At 38.6% G+C, this 16,198-nt stretch overlaps 1 protein-coding gene across 2 annotated transcripts in view; it reads left to right on the forward strand.

Annotated features, from left to right (window-relative positions):
- The window catches only part of PDCD6IP (programmed cell death 6 interacting protein), an 80,605-nt gene that overhangs the window by 46,672 nt on the left and 17,735 nt on the right, over nt 1-16,198 (forward strand). For both annotated transcript variants that reach the window (XM_053599006.1, XM_053599007.1), the window contains exons 11-12: nt 4,437-4,548; nt 5,683-5,852. In XM_053599006.1, coding sequence (XP_053454981.1) covers nt 4,437-4,548; nt 5,683-5,852 — 282 coding nt within the window. The remainder of the gene's footprint in view (nt 1-4,436; nt 4,549-5,682; nt 5,853-16,198) is intronic.

Genomic DNA, 16,198 nt, shown 5'->3' on the forward strand with positions numbered 1-16,198 from the left:
TCTTCCCCCTAATTGATACACTTCTGTCTTTAGCTATAAATACATTTGAACTGGTTATATGGGCTCTTGCCAGTTGAGAAGTCGTGGTGTCTCATTTAGATAACTTCAGTTGCTTTAATCCATGATGTTTTGATTTTTTGGTTAATTTCAGAGGATATTGTATTTACATCATTTCCAAGTACCTGGGGGCAGAGACAGAATACTTAAGTACTTATGACAGTATGAATCTTGTGAATGAGAATATTTATCTCCCAGAGTTATTGAAAGAATTAGTTAAAACAGTGAAATGTCTAGCCTTTGGGCCACATAGGGTGTACTTAATAAGATATAACTATGATTAGTATATTTCTGTGATGATGATGATAATATTCCATTTATAACTGTTATGATGGTCATTACTTAATTTTCAATGCAAATAAGCTTTTAAAAAAAGTGTAGACATTAAAAAGTAGAAATTTACTGCCTTATTGGCTTGAGAAGCTGCTATTCATGAGGTGTTCTACATTAACTATATAATTTACACTTACCAACACTATTTATGTAGACATAGTCAATATCAGAAAAACTAAAACACACAGAATTGGGTGTTACATAGTTTATTACTAAAGCTGTGATGTGCTTATTAGAATGTAGAATTTCAGGCCTCACCTCAGACCTGCTATATCAGAATTTTCATTAAAAAAATTTTTTTTTTTTTTTTTGAGAGACAGTCTCACTCTGTCACCCAGGTTGCAGTGCAGTGGCCCAGTCTTAGCTTACTGTATCCTTCAAATCCTGGGTTCAAGTGATCTTCCTGCCTCAGCTTTCTGAGTAGCTGGGTGCTATTATGTCCTGCTAGTTTTCAATGTTTTGTATAGAAATGGGGCCTTACTGTGTTGGGCAGCCTGGTTGGTTTTGAACATCTGGCCTCAGGCAATCCTCCCCACCTTCCAAAGTGCTGGGATTCCAGGTGATGCACCTTGTCCGGCCTAGAATCTGCATTTTAACAAGATTCCCAACTGTTTTGTGTGCCCATTAAAATTTGACAAACACTGGTATACCTTATAGTTCTTTATAATCTGTTGATCTGTGGATGAACAGACTTGTGGTCTGGTATGGCAGTTGAGAGGACATTGGAAGTAGTAACTAGATCTTAGATTGTGGAGAGTATTGTTCAAGATCACACACAAGTGATAGCAGCAAGAATGAAGGCATAACAAGTCAAATAGAGAGCAGTCTGGGGATATTTAATAAATAGAAGATATAATAAATTATTTATAACTTTATAGTTTACAAATAGTTCAGTGGGTAATGTCATAGATTGTGAAATTATATTTAGATTTGATTCCCACCTCTTATATCTAGCTGTGACCTTAGGTGAAGTATCTAACATCTTCATGTTTCAATTGACTCTTCCAAAAAACGAGGATAATAGTATTTAGCTCGTAAAGTAGTTGTGCAGTGGGATATTACTTGTGCTTACTATTTAGCAGTTACATAAATATTAAGTATGACTCTATTTCCCTGATTTTAAGTTGCCATTGATTAGAAGTTGTTTCTTTGGTTTTGCCACAAGTTTTATTTTTTTGTTAAAAACATTGCCTAATGAAATACTATATTAATTGTGAGAAGCATCTTTAGAAATATTAATGTGAAAAAAGCTCATCTTAAAATTGCGGAAAAACTGACAGTGTGTATTTGTAAGTCTGTTGTCTGAGATACTTTTATTTATCTTGTTTGATGTTCCTAACAGCCTTATGAGTTAGGGTTACTATTCTGTCATTTGTACTTTGAAGAGTGTCATTTTATGTAAATTGTGAAGTAAGGTGCAAAGCCAGTACTCTCTTTGAATGTTCATATTTCTGGTAACTTTTAACAATTTTGGTTTAGTCTTGATTTTTAGAAAATTGAAGTGTCCACTAAATTTTTCTTTTTTAAATAATAAATTTATCATACTTGGGATTGTTGGGTCTTTGAATCTTAGATCCCTGTGCGTGGATTCTGTTTCTTTTTTTTTTTCTCCATTCTTTCCATTATATCCTTTGAATTTCTATTAAATTAATATTGCTGCTTCTGTATAATTTCTTTGTATCACTTCCATCTTTTATTCTGGCTCTTTGTGCTATAGTTCTTCTGTCAGGGAGACTGCCTCAGGCCAGGTTCCAGCTTGTTCATTAACTACTTAGCTGTGCCTTTTCTATTCAGCCATTCTATTGAGTGGTCCTGTTGTTGTTATTTTACTGATATTTTAAATTTCCAAAATAGTTAATTGCTTCTTTTAAACACTCACCTATGTTTATCTTACAACTACATTTTTATTTTTTAGGTAAAATTCACAGAAAATTAAATAAAATTAAATTTTCCCATTAACCTCTTTAAAGTGTACAATTCAGTGGCTTTTAGTACATTCACAATGAGGTGTGAGTATCAACACTAATTCCAGAGCATTTTCATTTCCCTCAAAGAAATTTTTTACCAATTAGCCAGTCGATTCTCATTTTCCCTTTCCTGCTGCCCTTGGAAACCACTAGTCTGATTTTTCTCTCCAGATTTGCCTTTTCTGGACATTTCATATAAATGCAGTCACACAAGATGTAGCCATTTGACTTTGGCTTTTTTAACTTAGCGTAATGTTTTCAGGGCTCATTCATGTTGTAGATTTATAAGTACTTCATTTCTTTTTACAACTAAATAATATTCCATCATATTGTTATACCACATTTTATGGATCTGTTCCTCAGTTGGTGGATATTTGGGTTGTTTCCATTTTGTGGCAGATGTGAATATCTGCAGGGGCTATGTTCCAGGACCCCTCGTAGGTGCCTGAAACCTCAGATAGTAGTGAGCCCTAGGTATACTACCATATTTTGCTGTGTATAATGTGCTCCTGTGTATAACATGCACCTATGTTTTAGGCTCAAATTATCAGGAAGAAAAATCTTTCGTTTTAAGTTTTTTTTTTTTTTTTGAGACAGAGTCTCACTATGTCACCCTTAGTGGAGTGCCATGGTGTCACAGCTCACAGCAACCTCAAACTTTTGGGCTCAAGTGATTCTCTTGCCTCAGCCTCCCAAGTAGCTGGACCTATAGGTGCCTGCCACAATGCCTGTCTGTTTTTCGTTGCAGTTTTCATAGTTGGTTAGCCACTTCTGCCCAGGCCTGCCCAGGCTGGGTTCAAACCCACCAACTTTGGTGTATGTGGCTGGTGCTGTAATCACTGTACTGCGGGTGCTGAGCTGGTTTTTAAAGGAGGGCAGAAGTGGCCGTGCAGTGGTGCCTCCTTCTGTCCTGAGAGGCATGGAGCCAGCCATGGCAGAAAAGCTGGGAGCAAGCCTAAGTGGCAAGTGAGAGTGGTCTGAGTGACCTGAGTGCCCAGCCTCCCCGAACTGCCCCCTCCCATACTACTCTCATCACCACGTCTCTGGTATCCATTCCCACCTGTTTGTTGGTGGGAACATGGCCACAGCTGCTCTGTTGAGAACTGCAACAGGCCCATTTCCTAGGAAGCTAGTATGAGAGGTCAGGCTCCTGACAGATCCCTGCTTTATGCTGAGGGATAGAGCACCCCTGATGATAGCCCTGATGATAGCCCAGTGAAGTATTCTTCATTTACATTCTGTTTAGTGAGTAGACTGTGACCTCCTGGAGCCATCCAGACCTTAGGCAGTCAGTAAATCAGAATGAATGACACTAGACTTTCCCAAATTTGTAAATTCTACAAACCACTCAGGTGATTGTTTAAAATGAGACTCCTGAACCACACCCAAATACATTGAATCAGTTCTCTACAGGAAGGGGCTGGGCATCTGTTCTGTTAACAAGCATTCTAGATGGTTCTTTATATAAGAAAATTTGGGAAATTATACCAACTCAATACGTGGGGGTACAGACAAATCATAGGCTCAGAATTACAATCTGTGGGCTCTGGTATCCCTGAGCTTTCATGCTTTGTTGCCAGGTACCCTTACAGATAGAAACTTCATGGGGACTAAAGCCCAAGGTCACGAAAGCAGGCTACTAGTAGAGTTGGGTCTCAGGGTCTTAGAACTCAGGTTTCCCAGACCCTAGCTCAGGGGGATCTGGGAATTTTTCAGTTTGTTGTATTGGGATAGAAATCCAAGTCTTTTATTTTTATGTAGTTAATCATTTCCCCCCCTTTTTCGTTTATAGCTTCTAAGTTTGAAAGTTTTATTTATTTTAATCTCAAAATGTTCTTTAAAGTTATCTTGATTGAGAAATGTAGTAGGTAACTCAGCCTTAAATTATATAAAACTTTTTGTTTAATACATTATAATTTGTATTTTTGTAACCAAAAATGTTGAACCAGTTTATATTCTAATTAGGAGTATTCCTATCACTAAATTTTCTCTTGTATTGAGTACAATCATTTTTGAAATGCTTTACATTTTTTACACCAGAAATGATTATCAGTGTTATTTTTTGTTTCCTTTTAAAAGTCATTAAGATTGTTGGATGAAGAAGAAGCAACTGACAATGATTTAAGAGCAAAATTCAAGGAACGATGGCAAAGGACACCATCCATTGACCTCTATAAGCCTTTAAGAGCAGGTAAAAATGTGTATATATGACTTTCACACAAATAAATTTGGATCTGCTTTCTTTTTTGCTTGATTAAATTAGGCTAAGTTGTAAACTTACTATTTTTACTGAAATTGGGTGCTATTATGAAAACCCAGGTGTTTTTCCTCAGCTTAATAAAAAGACTAAAAAATAACAAAAGTAACCCACACTCATTATAAGAAATTCAGATTCTTAAAGAAGAGTATAATGTGAAAATTAAATTTATCCTCTAACTTTCATTTTCTATTCTAAGTTCTGTACGTGTTCTAAAATTAAATGAGCTCATATTGTATGTATGGTTTTATAATTTTACTTAGATGTTAATAAATGAGCTTTAACAGTTACTTTGAAGCCAAATTTATGCTTTTAAAGACTTTTGATTATTAAGATTTTGTGCTTATTAAGATAAATTCTAACTTCGTAGTGGCTAGAGATTTGTTTTATTTATCTCTGTGAAAGGAATGCATGCTATTTTTTTTTTTTTTTGAGACCGAGTTTCAAGCTGTCGTCCTGGGTAGAGTGTCATGGCATCACAGCTCACAGCAACCTCCAACTCTTGGGCTTACGCAATTCTCTTGCCTCAGCCTCCCAAAGTAGCTGGGACTGTAGGTGCCCGCCACAACGCCCAGGTGTTTTTTGGTTGCAGTTGTCATTGTTGCTTAGCAGACTCAGGCTGGGTTCAAACCTGCCACCCTAGGTGTATATGGCCGCCAGGAGTGTATGCCATTAAGATTTTTCTGTGAAATATATCTATTCTTTTAAGTCAAGTTGATCTTTTGAGAGAAGAATATTTTTCAAATAAGTTATACCAATTTTTGGAGTGAATGATTTCTCTCTATATTCAGGAAAAGATTTAGACTAATGTTAATTAGCTTTTATTTGGCAGACAGTAACCACCAAACGTATTTTAGGGTTTGTTTGTGTTTTTGATTTTATAAATGATTTTATCACTTTTCCATAAACAAAAATTCAAAGACTGACAGGAACTGAATTTTTATTATGCATTTGGGCTTGTAAAAGGGGAGGTAAGTAAAGTTAGAGACCAGAACTTAAGTACAACTAGCCCATAAACATTACTGTTAGAGTCACTTCTGTGGTCTGAAAGCTTTTCTTTTCCTCCAGAGGGAACCAACTTCAGAGCAGTTTTAGATAAAGCTGTGCAAGCAGATGGACAAGTGAAAGAACGTTATCAGTCTCATCGTGACACCATTGCACTTCTGTGTAAGCCAGAGCCTGAGCTGAATGCTGCCATTCCTTCTGCTAACCCAGCAAAGACAATGCAGGGCAGTGAGGTGAGAAGGTGCATTTTGATGTGGGTGGTCATCTGATTATGAAAACTATATTGAAGCCATTATTTAGAATGAACTGCCAGTTCTTGACATCATTAAAAAATGCAGAAGTAAATTGGGGTTCTTATGTCTAAAGTAGCATATATTCTGTGTAGTATGTAATCATGCTAATGTCTTGTAATTTCCATTTATTGAATGCCTTTTATGAACTGGGACGAAATTCTACATAATTCATGTTTTCGTATGTTCACAGTAAGTCGGGTTTTATAAAAGGGAAAGTCTTGGAATTGTAGAATGTTCCCTGAAGTGAAAGGACTGTGTTTGGGCAGATATATAAACATTATTCTATACTACCTTTTACCATATTCTACTGGGACTGCCTTTGAAGGGAAAATTGACAAAGTGTGCATGTTAATAAATGAATAATATCATCAGTGTATCTAATGATGATGGGATGGAGGAAAATTAAATAGGGTATCTGGTTTGTAAAGTCTTAAGAGAGGATAAAGTGCAAATATAATTTAATGACTTACCACCGTGAGTTAGGTAAGGGAGTCCAGAGTGCACAGGAAAACAGGGTGAAGGGTAAGAAATTCTTGAAAAAGGTGAATTCGGTTTACACGAAATACACAACCTTTACCCTCAGTTGATGTCTAGTGTGGAAGATTAGTCATGTACAGGGACAGCTGTTGGGGAAGTTTAAAAGTGTCACAGGGAGAGTGTGGAAAATATGCTATGAGGATTTAGATGAAGTACTTTAATTTCGGTAATGTGGAGCTCTTCTCGTAGAAGTACTCTAACAAATTGGCTGTCTATGGAGAACAGAATGGATAGGCAGAAAAACTGAGCATATATATTATTGAAGAAGGACTGAGTTAGTTTGTGGGTCCAGGGGGTCACTGGAATCCAGCCAAAGATGCTGGGCAGCTCCCAAGGAGAAGACTGCATGGTGGAATGTACTCAGAAACTGAATCTAAAGGGGGAACGTGATTGAACAAGGAATAGCAATTAGGTGCTTGGAGGAACGGGGAAGAAAAGGATGGTGGTTAGAAGACTAATTTGTGAAGAACAAAGAGCCCAAAGAAGAGACTGCAGACCCCTGAGGTGGCAATACATTCTGGTACCCTTTTTTTTGTTTTTTTGAGACGGGACCTCTCTCTCTTACCCAGGCTGGAGTGCAGTGGCTTAGTCACAGCTCACTCAAGCGATCCTCTGGGCTTGGCCTCTCAAGCAGCTGGAACAAATTCTTTCTTATTTTAGAAAAATATCTTTGTTTTGTATCTCCTCCTTGTTCTTTTTGATGTCTTGCATGTGACTCAGAATTTATATGACTTGTGTCCTTTGATTTGCTTCTTTTTAGTAGAAAAGCAAAAAATGATTTGTGCTAATCGAAATCTAAATTAATATATGTTGATTTGTTGATGGTTTATTCAGTTGTGATGTTTTTGTTAATCCTTAGTGGTATTACACAGGGAAAAAAGCTTATAATCAATATGAAGTAATTTCACTGAAGCTAGATTTTCTTGACAGGAATAACCTTTATCAAATAAGGCAAGCATTGTGCTTATCAAAGCTAATTCAGATGTTGTCATAGAAGTGGATGACACATTTTAGCCAGAGTTCTTATGATTGAAAACTCAGTCATTTGAACTATTGATTATTAAAGTGATGTAATACTCATGTTTTGTTAAGAGGTCCAAGCTTAGTGGTAGGGTTTTTTCTTTCTTCCTACCTATTATCTAGTTATTTATCCTCAGTCTATTTGGGCACCCTGTTTTATATATTGAGATACTCTGAAAAATTTTGCAGACTATTAGTAATTTGTATTTAAAGATACTTACATTAATTACTTGAGATCACTGCTTGTGATTATGTGTCTGTGATCCACTGGGATCTGAAATCTGGTCTCATACTTGCCTTTTCTGAAAATAAAATGACCAGATTTGGAAAGTAAAGTTGAAAATTTCATTGAGAGTGTTTCTTATGTCCCTAATTGTTTTTGGTATTGTTAAGTGCCACAGAATTTTATAATCTAAAACTAGGGTCAGTAACCTGTGGCCTGTAAGCCATATCTAGTCTACTTCTTGTTTTTGTACTGCCTATGAGCTGATGATGGTTTTTACGTTTTTTAAATGGTTTGGAGAAAAAGTCAAAAGGGTAATGTTCCATGACGTGTGACATTATATGAAATTCAGATTTCACTGTCCATGAATAAATTTTCTTGGATCATAGCTAATCTTATTCATTTATATACTGCCTTTCAAACTACAAAAGCAGAGTAGTTGCAAAAGAGGCTATGGCCTACTAAGCCAAAAATATTTTCTAACTGGTCCTTTACTAAAAAAGTTTGCTAGTTTCTGATCTAAAAGATGAAGGATAAACAACCTAGGAGATCTCACGGGGCTGCCCTTCTGTTTGATCTCATCTCCCACTCTGTCTTTGTGTACTGTGCTTCAGCCAGGAACAAGCTGCCTCAGCACTTTCGCATTTGATTCCCTCTCTTGGGGGCTTCCTTCCCTTTCACTTGCTGCTACCTCTTTCTCATTAGTCTCAGATGTCACCTCTTCTCCATCTTTTTGTTACTGTCTACTATATTACTCTATTTTTGTGTATTTGTTTAATCCTCCCTTTTCTTTGGTCCCTCAAATGAAGGAAAAGACTGTTTTTGTTAATAGTTGTGTCCATAGCATCTAAAATAGTATCCAGCACATAAGGATTGAGAAAGTATTTGTTGATTGAATGATAACCACTGGCATACGATAACTAATGATAATCACTTATATTAGGGATGCAATTAATTGCACTTGAAAGTAGTTGGAGTATTTATAAGACAAATAAATACCTCAGAATTCTAATTATATACTTGATAATATATGAATGCTCAAACTTGAGTTTATAAGAAAATTTAGGCAGTAGTTTTCTGATTATCCTGGTTATTCATTTGTGAGAGCAGTTTTTTTCCTTAATAAAAAAATATTGCCAAAATATTTACTTCAGAGGTCATTAGGAATAGTATAATAACCAAGAAATCCAACTTATTTGATTGTTTTATGGATCCTAGAAAAATGGTCATCTGTACAAAATCATCTACATTTGAATATTAAACTGTTCATAATAAAGTCACACAGTATCCTGTTTACCTGATCTGATAACCTCATATTGTTTGAGATTCTGAATTTTTTTACCTGGCTTTTCTTAGTTGTTCTACATAGCTTCTCTTTTTTTATGACTAAAATCATCTGAAGCTTCATGTAGTGATGATACCAGAGGAGGCTTTTCCATAACCACTTAATCAAAGAAATAGCTTTTAAGTGACTCAGTTAAATGAAATATCTTCTAAAAATTTTACTTACAAGAGAAAGAGGGAAGGAGGGAGGTGGGTGGGGCCTTGGTGTGTGTCACACTTTATGGGGGCAAGACATGATTGCAAGAGGGACTTTACCTAACAATTGCAATCAGTGTAACCTGGCTTATTGTACCCTCAAGGAATCTCCAACAATAAAAAAAAAAAAAAAAAAAAAAACACACACACACAAAAAAAAATTTTACTTACAAGAAGAAAAGGCATTTGTGTTTTAAGATCTCATGGACTGAGATGTCTGAAGATCACAGTGCAGTTGGATGACTTCACCCTGCGTAAGAGCAGTTTAATTTATTTTCTACTTCAGTAACTGTTAAAATGAAGTCATTTTCATATGGTCTGAACTATGGTTAATGTACTGTTATATGTCCATTAATAAAAAGAAGATGTTTGTGGTAGTATAAAAGTTCATTCATAAATTGTGGTTGATAATGGCATTTTTTCCTGAGACTTAGAATCATAGCATTTTGGATTAGCACAGGACTTATTAAATAACAATTTAGTCCTTTTGTGTCATTCTGTTTAGAATGCTATGTACCTAGCCAGGCATTGTGGTGGGCACCTGTAGTCCCAGCTACTTAGGAGGCTGAGGCAAGAGGATCACTTGAGCCCAAGAATTTGAGGTTGCTGTGAGCTGTGATGCCAGAACACTCTACCCAGGGTGACAGAGTGAGACTCTTGTCTCAAAAAAAAAAAAAAAAAAGAGAAAGAAAAGAAAGAAAGCCATGTACCATAAAAGATACGAGGTTATTAGCTTTTTTGGTAAATAATTGTTGTTAGGGCTTGTGGTTCTTAAAATTGTGATGGTGTTCTTGTCTCAAATTTCTCTGCTGCCTGTTGTATAGTTAGTTCCCCACTGAAGAGGAAGTTGTGTCCATGTGAACCATGTTTGTCTTCTCATATCACTAATTGCCTAACTCTGGAGTATTACCACCACAATTTTAGCCCATTATTTGATGAGAGAATATTAATTTCTATACTACCCCGTTTCCCCAAAAATAAGGCAGTGTCTTATTTTAAGGTATACTCCTAAAGATGTGCTAGGTCTTATTTTCAGGGGACGCCCTATCTTTCCTGTAAGTAAGTCTTATTTTCGGAGGATGTCTTATTTTCGGGGAAATAGGGTATGTAGGAGGTATTCATTCTGTTTCAAGACATTAGTGTTACAGTGTTCTAGACTCTTCTGCTTTGGTTACTAGCCTGTTCTTGTTAACCCTTCTACACATTATTTCTCTCCTAGCTTTATTTTACTTGGTTAATTTTGTTTCTTTTTATTTAATTTTAATTTCATTTTATTATTTATTTATTTTTGAGACAGAGTCTTACTATGTCACCCTCAGTGGAGTGCTGTGGTATCACAGCTCACAGCAACCTCAAATGCTTGAGCTTAAGCAGTTCTCTTGCCTCAGCCTCCCAAGTAGCTGGGACTACAGGCGCCCACCATAACGCCCAGCTGTATTTTTGTTGGAGTTGTCATTGTTGTTTAGTTGGCCTGGGCTGGGTTTAGCCTTGGTGTATGTGGCTGGTGCCGTAACCACTGTGCTGTGGGCACTGAGCCAAGTTAATTTTATTTCTTTTTACCTTTTACTAAATGTAACTTATAGAGAAATAAAAAAGACTTTTCTTAATTTTCTAGTAGCCAGTCTTTCAAAGTCTTAAGTCAGAGTCATGGTTAATGTTCCATTATCAGTTTAGCTATGTCAGCAGGTAGTACTGTTGTAGTGTTTTTTATTTATACATCCTATTGTATCCTCCAATATAAAAAATGTAAAATAATTGCAGACATAGTTATAATTCAACAAGCTAAAGGAAACCGTAATTCTTGATGTATTTCTGACTGTTTTTCTACCCTGTCTGAATGCTTAGTTGCCTAAGCCTCATTAGTGTACTCAAGAGTATAGAGTTAAACCATAAAACCTAACTACTAAGTAATGATAATGGCTAATCTGATTGAACACTTACCCTTTGTTAGAAATTACATCGTGTACTTTACATGAATTATCTCAAGTCTTCTCAACACTCTTGAAATAGGCATTATTGTTATTCTCCTTTTGCAGATGAGAAAATTGAGTTTCCAGGTGCTAAAATGCCCTCAGTTGCACAGTAACTTAGGTCCATTATGCCAACTAAGGGAGTATAGTCAGAGTAGAAATATTTTCTATGTAATTATGTTTCACTTTGATAGACAATTAGTTCATTTATATCTGTATTTTAAGTTTTGATTTAATTTTATTTTTTGAATGTGTAAAAAATACTCATTATTCAAAAGGTGCATGCAGAGATATTTCATTCCTCTTCTTTCCACCTCCTTTTGGTATACTTCCTGTAAGTAGCCATATTCATTAGTTTCTGGTTTATCCTTACTGCTTTTCTTTTTACAAAATGATACATGTGCATACATACATACATATGTATGTGTTATATCTTTATATTCTGATTTCTCTTTTACCCAAGATAGGGTATATTAACTAAGATGTTTGCACCTTTTAAAAAATGTAACAATACATATTGGAAGTCACTTGGAAACAAAATTTTTATCCACATTGACTAATAAAGTTCCACTAGGTCCTTAAACAGACTTTGTCATGCCCATCCAGGTATGATTCTTTCTCTTCTTCCTTCTTTTTAGAGTCTTCCTCAGTTTCATACTTCTTGAACCTCTGGGAATTGTATTTCTTTCTCTTGTCCACACACAACTCATGTTCTTTTCTTCTGTTTTAAAAGTAGACTCTGAATGTTAAGATTAGGACTCTTCAGAGATATGGGTGGTAAATAGAGGCCAAAAAGGAAGTTCACCTAAATTTAGAAGAAACTTTAGACTTTTTCTCACATCTTTGGTCTTCCAAAGGATTGTTACTGGGGACATTCCTGTCAAGGGACTAATCAGGACTGTGGAAGAAAGAGTAGTGCCGGGTCCTCTGGCAGTCGCAGTTGAGGGAAGATCGGGGCCAGTCTGATCTCGTCCCAGGGGCTGAGAGGGATGGTGAGCATTGACAGCCCAAACAGAAACACACGGAGCCGGGAGTCTGCCGAAGCAGGAACTCAACTTTATTGCGAGAAGCAGCCGCTTATATAGGGTGTGTGGAAGGGGCGGGGAAAGGAGGTGGGGACTGAGGTGGTGTGATGGGTGGTAACAGGGTTGGACCAATGGCATGATGCCACGTTGGCTGTATCTAGGTAGAGGCAGTTTCAGGCCGGGCCTTGCTGAGTCATTACTACGTGGAAGTAGCTAGATGGATCTACTTCTAGTCAAGATCAGGAAGTTGCACTAGGCCTCAGGAACATGGCAGGGCCCAACAATTCCCCCTTTTGTTTTCTGTATGGTGGAAAAACATAGTCCCTGTCTTAGGTTGCCTACTCTTGCAGTTTCAGTCTTACCGGTCATGGGGATACAAACCTCAATGGTTTGGTCCCTGTCTTAGGTTGACTGAACGCAGAGTGATCTTACCCGTCTTTGGGTACTATGAATGTAATCCACTGTGCAGCCTTTCCATATCCTGTCTTAGGTTGTCCCACTTTTGGCATCTTACCCATCATCGGTGCTGTGGAGGGCGGCTAAGAATAATAGTTAGATTCATGGTTAATGTGCTGGTGATATCGGACCTCGACCTGATTTTTATTGCCTCTAACCTTTTTAACAGGGTCCAAAGGTGATAACTAACATAAGGGTAAGTAAGGGTCAGGGGAAGAAGGTAGGGTAAAAAACCATGTAGGCCCGTCCTTTCTTTTCTTTTCTTTTCTAGATCTTCTTGGAGTGTTTTGATCTTGTTTTGCATGATCCTAGATCTGTTGGCATAAAAGCAGCACTTCTGCAAAAATAAACAGATGCCTCCCTAGATGGTATGAGACTCTGGATAGCGTTGGGGTCGTCCATTCCCTTGTCACTGGGGGGGATGAACATCATTAGCATCATCAGCAGTGGAAGCATTTGTTTCCTCATTGGGGGTTCCTTCTGGTGGGGAAGTAGAAAGACACTTCTCAGGGGCATTAGACCCCCTAGATAAATTAAGGTTATCCCCTTCTTGTTGGGGCAAGTATTTAAGGTCTCTTGCCGGAACCCAAATGGGTTTTTCTTGTTTGGAGGGAAAACACATCCGAAACCTCTCCCTGCTGTAAGGAGTGGGTCTGGTCCTCTCCACCCTCCCGTAAGTGGATCTCACCATCGGACCCAGATGGAGCTATAGGTCACCGATGAAGACCAATGCTTTTGAAAGGGAGATAAGTGTGGGTCTTCTTTGGAAAAATTTAAGATATTTAGTGTGAATAGAGCTTATTTCAATTGATTGTGAGGGGGTATAGATTCCCCCTTTTGTTTTTGTAATTGACCCTTAAGGGTTTGATTGAATCTTTCAATGATAGCTTGACCTTGGGGGTTGTGTGGTATGCCAGTGGAGTGTGAAATTTTCCATGTTTGTAGGAAATTTGTAAAGGATTTGCTTGTAAAGCAAGGGCCATTGTCAGTTTTAATTTGATCAGGTACACCAAGGGTAGCGAAACATTGGAGCATATGGCTAATGGCATGTTTAGTTTTTTTCTCCAGCATGTGCTGATGCCCAACAGGCATGGGAGAAGGTGTCAATGGACACGAAAATGTTTGCCTTTATTTGCTTAGGTGTGGGTGGGAAGAATGGTGCATTGCTGCCTTCAATGTAGAGAAGGCAGGAGGGAGGGAGTGTAGTGAGTACTAGGGGAGGATAAATAATAGGATGCAGGAGAAAAAGTTGTGGTGGTTTCCAAGTTAGTTTGGCAAAGGAGTTCATCCATTTGTAAGGACCGTAGTGACAATCATTTTGGCCTGAGAATCCTTCAAGCGCCAGTGCAATTCTATTGTTATTTCTCTGAAGCCAGGAAAAATCTGAGAGTTTATATGGGGTGATGATGGAATGGGGTTCAATGCCAAACAATCTGACTGCTATGTCCCTTCCTTTAACTATGCAGTTGGCAATCTGATTGTTTATGGAATAGACTCTAGGGATTCCTCCCACGGAGAGATGAATCCACTGGGTAGGCTCCCCCTTTTGGGCTAAGAGGGCGGTACATAAAGTTTCTCCGGTAAAGAGGTAGAGGATAAGGGGTATGTGGGGATTGAATCTTTTTAAAGAAGCTTGGTTTATGGATTGTTGAATTTTAGTCAGTATGTGTTGACATGAGGTGGTAATGTTATTTGAGAGGTTAAATCTAGGCCTTTTAGAAGATTAAACAGGGGATTTATCTCCTCAGTGGAGATAGGGATCCAAGGTCTAAGCCAATTAATTTCCCCGAGTAATTTCTGCAGCTGGGGCAAACTATTAAGTTTCTTGAAGGACCAGTTGGGGCTTAATAGGGGAAACTGTATCCAGGGAGAGGACAGACCCCAAGATTTTAAATGGGGGGATGGTTTGTATCTTTTCAGGAGCTATTTGAAAATTATTCTGGTGGAGGATAGCGAGGCATTCAGTGGTGAGTTCTTGGAGGTTATCTGAATTGTGGCTTCCTAAGATTATATCATCCATATAAATGTAGAATAGTATGTTAGGTCGCGTTAGTAATGAAGTGAAGATGTGTGTCAAATAATATCGACAGATAGGGGGGCTATTAGCCATTCCTTGGGGTAGGACCGTCCACTCAAATCTTAAATCTGGCCCTCGGAAATTGGTTGAAGGTATGGAAAAGGCAAACCTTTCCTTATTGTTTGGATGGAGGGGAATAGAAACAAAACAATCTTTAATGTCTATGACTGTGAGGTAGTAAGCTGTGGGAATTGCGGGAATCCAGGGGAGACCTCTCTGGGGCTTCCGAGAGGGATCATCCTGTTATTTGTTTTTCTGAGATCTTGTAGGAGTCTCCAAGAGCCATTGGGCTTCTTGATTATGAATACTGGAGAGTTCCAAGGGCTAGTAGATGGTCTTAAATGCCCTTGGTCTAATTGTTGGTTGACCAACAAATGTAGATGTTGGAGTTTATTTGAAGGGAGAGGCCACTGCTCTACCCATACAGGGTCCCCGGGTGTCCATCGAATTTGGAATACGGGGGGATGAGCAGTGGCCTTTAGAATTGGGGGTGAACCCGGGAGTGTTCTTGATTGATTGGTTCAAGGTATGGGTCATCTGGATAATAGTACTGCCCTCTCTGTTTTTGTTGAAGTTGCTTTTCCAGTTTATCTTGGGGGTGATCATCCTAAGAGTTGTTATGGTCAGTGGTGATAAATGCCTCCGCCTCACCTAAAATGTCTTGACCCAGGATTTTGGTGGTTAGGCCCGGGACCACAAGCGGGCGCACCGCCCCATGGTTTCCACTAGGGTCCACACAGGGGAGCCAGGCACCGGTCTCCCAGGAGGTAGATTGGCCACCCATGCCTAACAGGGGTGGTCCAGGTATTAGTCACCAAGATTGGGGTACTTCCTCTTTCCTGATAACTATGCGGTCTGCCCCAGTATTGATGAGGAATTTGAAGGATTTATCTCCAATTGTAAGGGTTATTTTTGGTCTCACGCCCACAACTAGGGGAATGGTCCAATGAGTTTGTACTGGTCTGCTCCCTTTTTTAACGGGGCTGGGGATAGCCCCACAGGGAGTTTAAAGGCTCACCTTTGAGATTGAATTTGGATTTGCAATTGGGGGCCCAATGAAAGCCTTTTTTACAGCAAGGGCAGGGGGTGTGGGGGCCATTCCCCCCGTGGTGGGTCAGGGGGGCGTTTGGTTAGGACATTACCGCTTGAAGTGGCCCTCTTTACCACACCCGAAACATGTCTGCTTGCCTGCAGTAGGGGCTAATTGAAGGGCATTAATAAGTGTTTGGAGTTCTTCCTGATGGTCTGCCTGAAGTGCCGAAACCATCGCCCTTGCTTGATGAGACGTGGAACCAACATCTCGGGTAGCTATGATCCACCTCTCCATCGCCTGGTTTCTTAACCTGGCGCAGGCGAGCTTACCATCAGTGATCATGCCATCCCAGACTAAAGAACGGACAAATCCGTCCCGTAACTCTCCAGCAGGGAACTTTCTTTTT

This window comes from Nycticebus coucang, chromosome 8 (assembly GCF_027406575.1).
Source record: "Nycticebus coucang isolate mNycCou1 chromosome 8, mNycCou1.pri, whole genome shotgun sequence".
Lineage (NCBI taxonomy): Eukaryota > Metazoa > Chordata > Mammalia > Primates > Lorisidae > Nycticebus > Nycticebus coucang.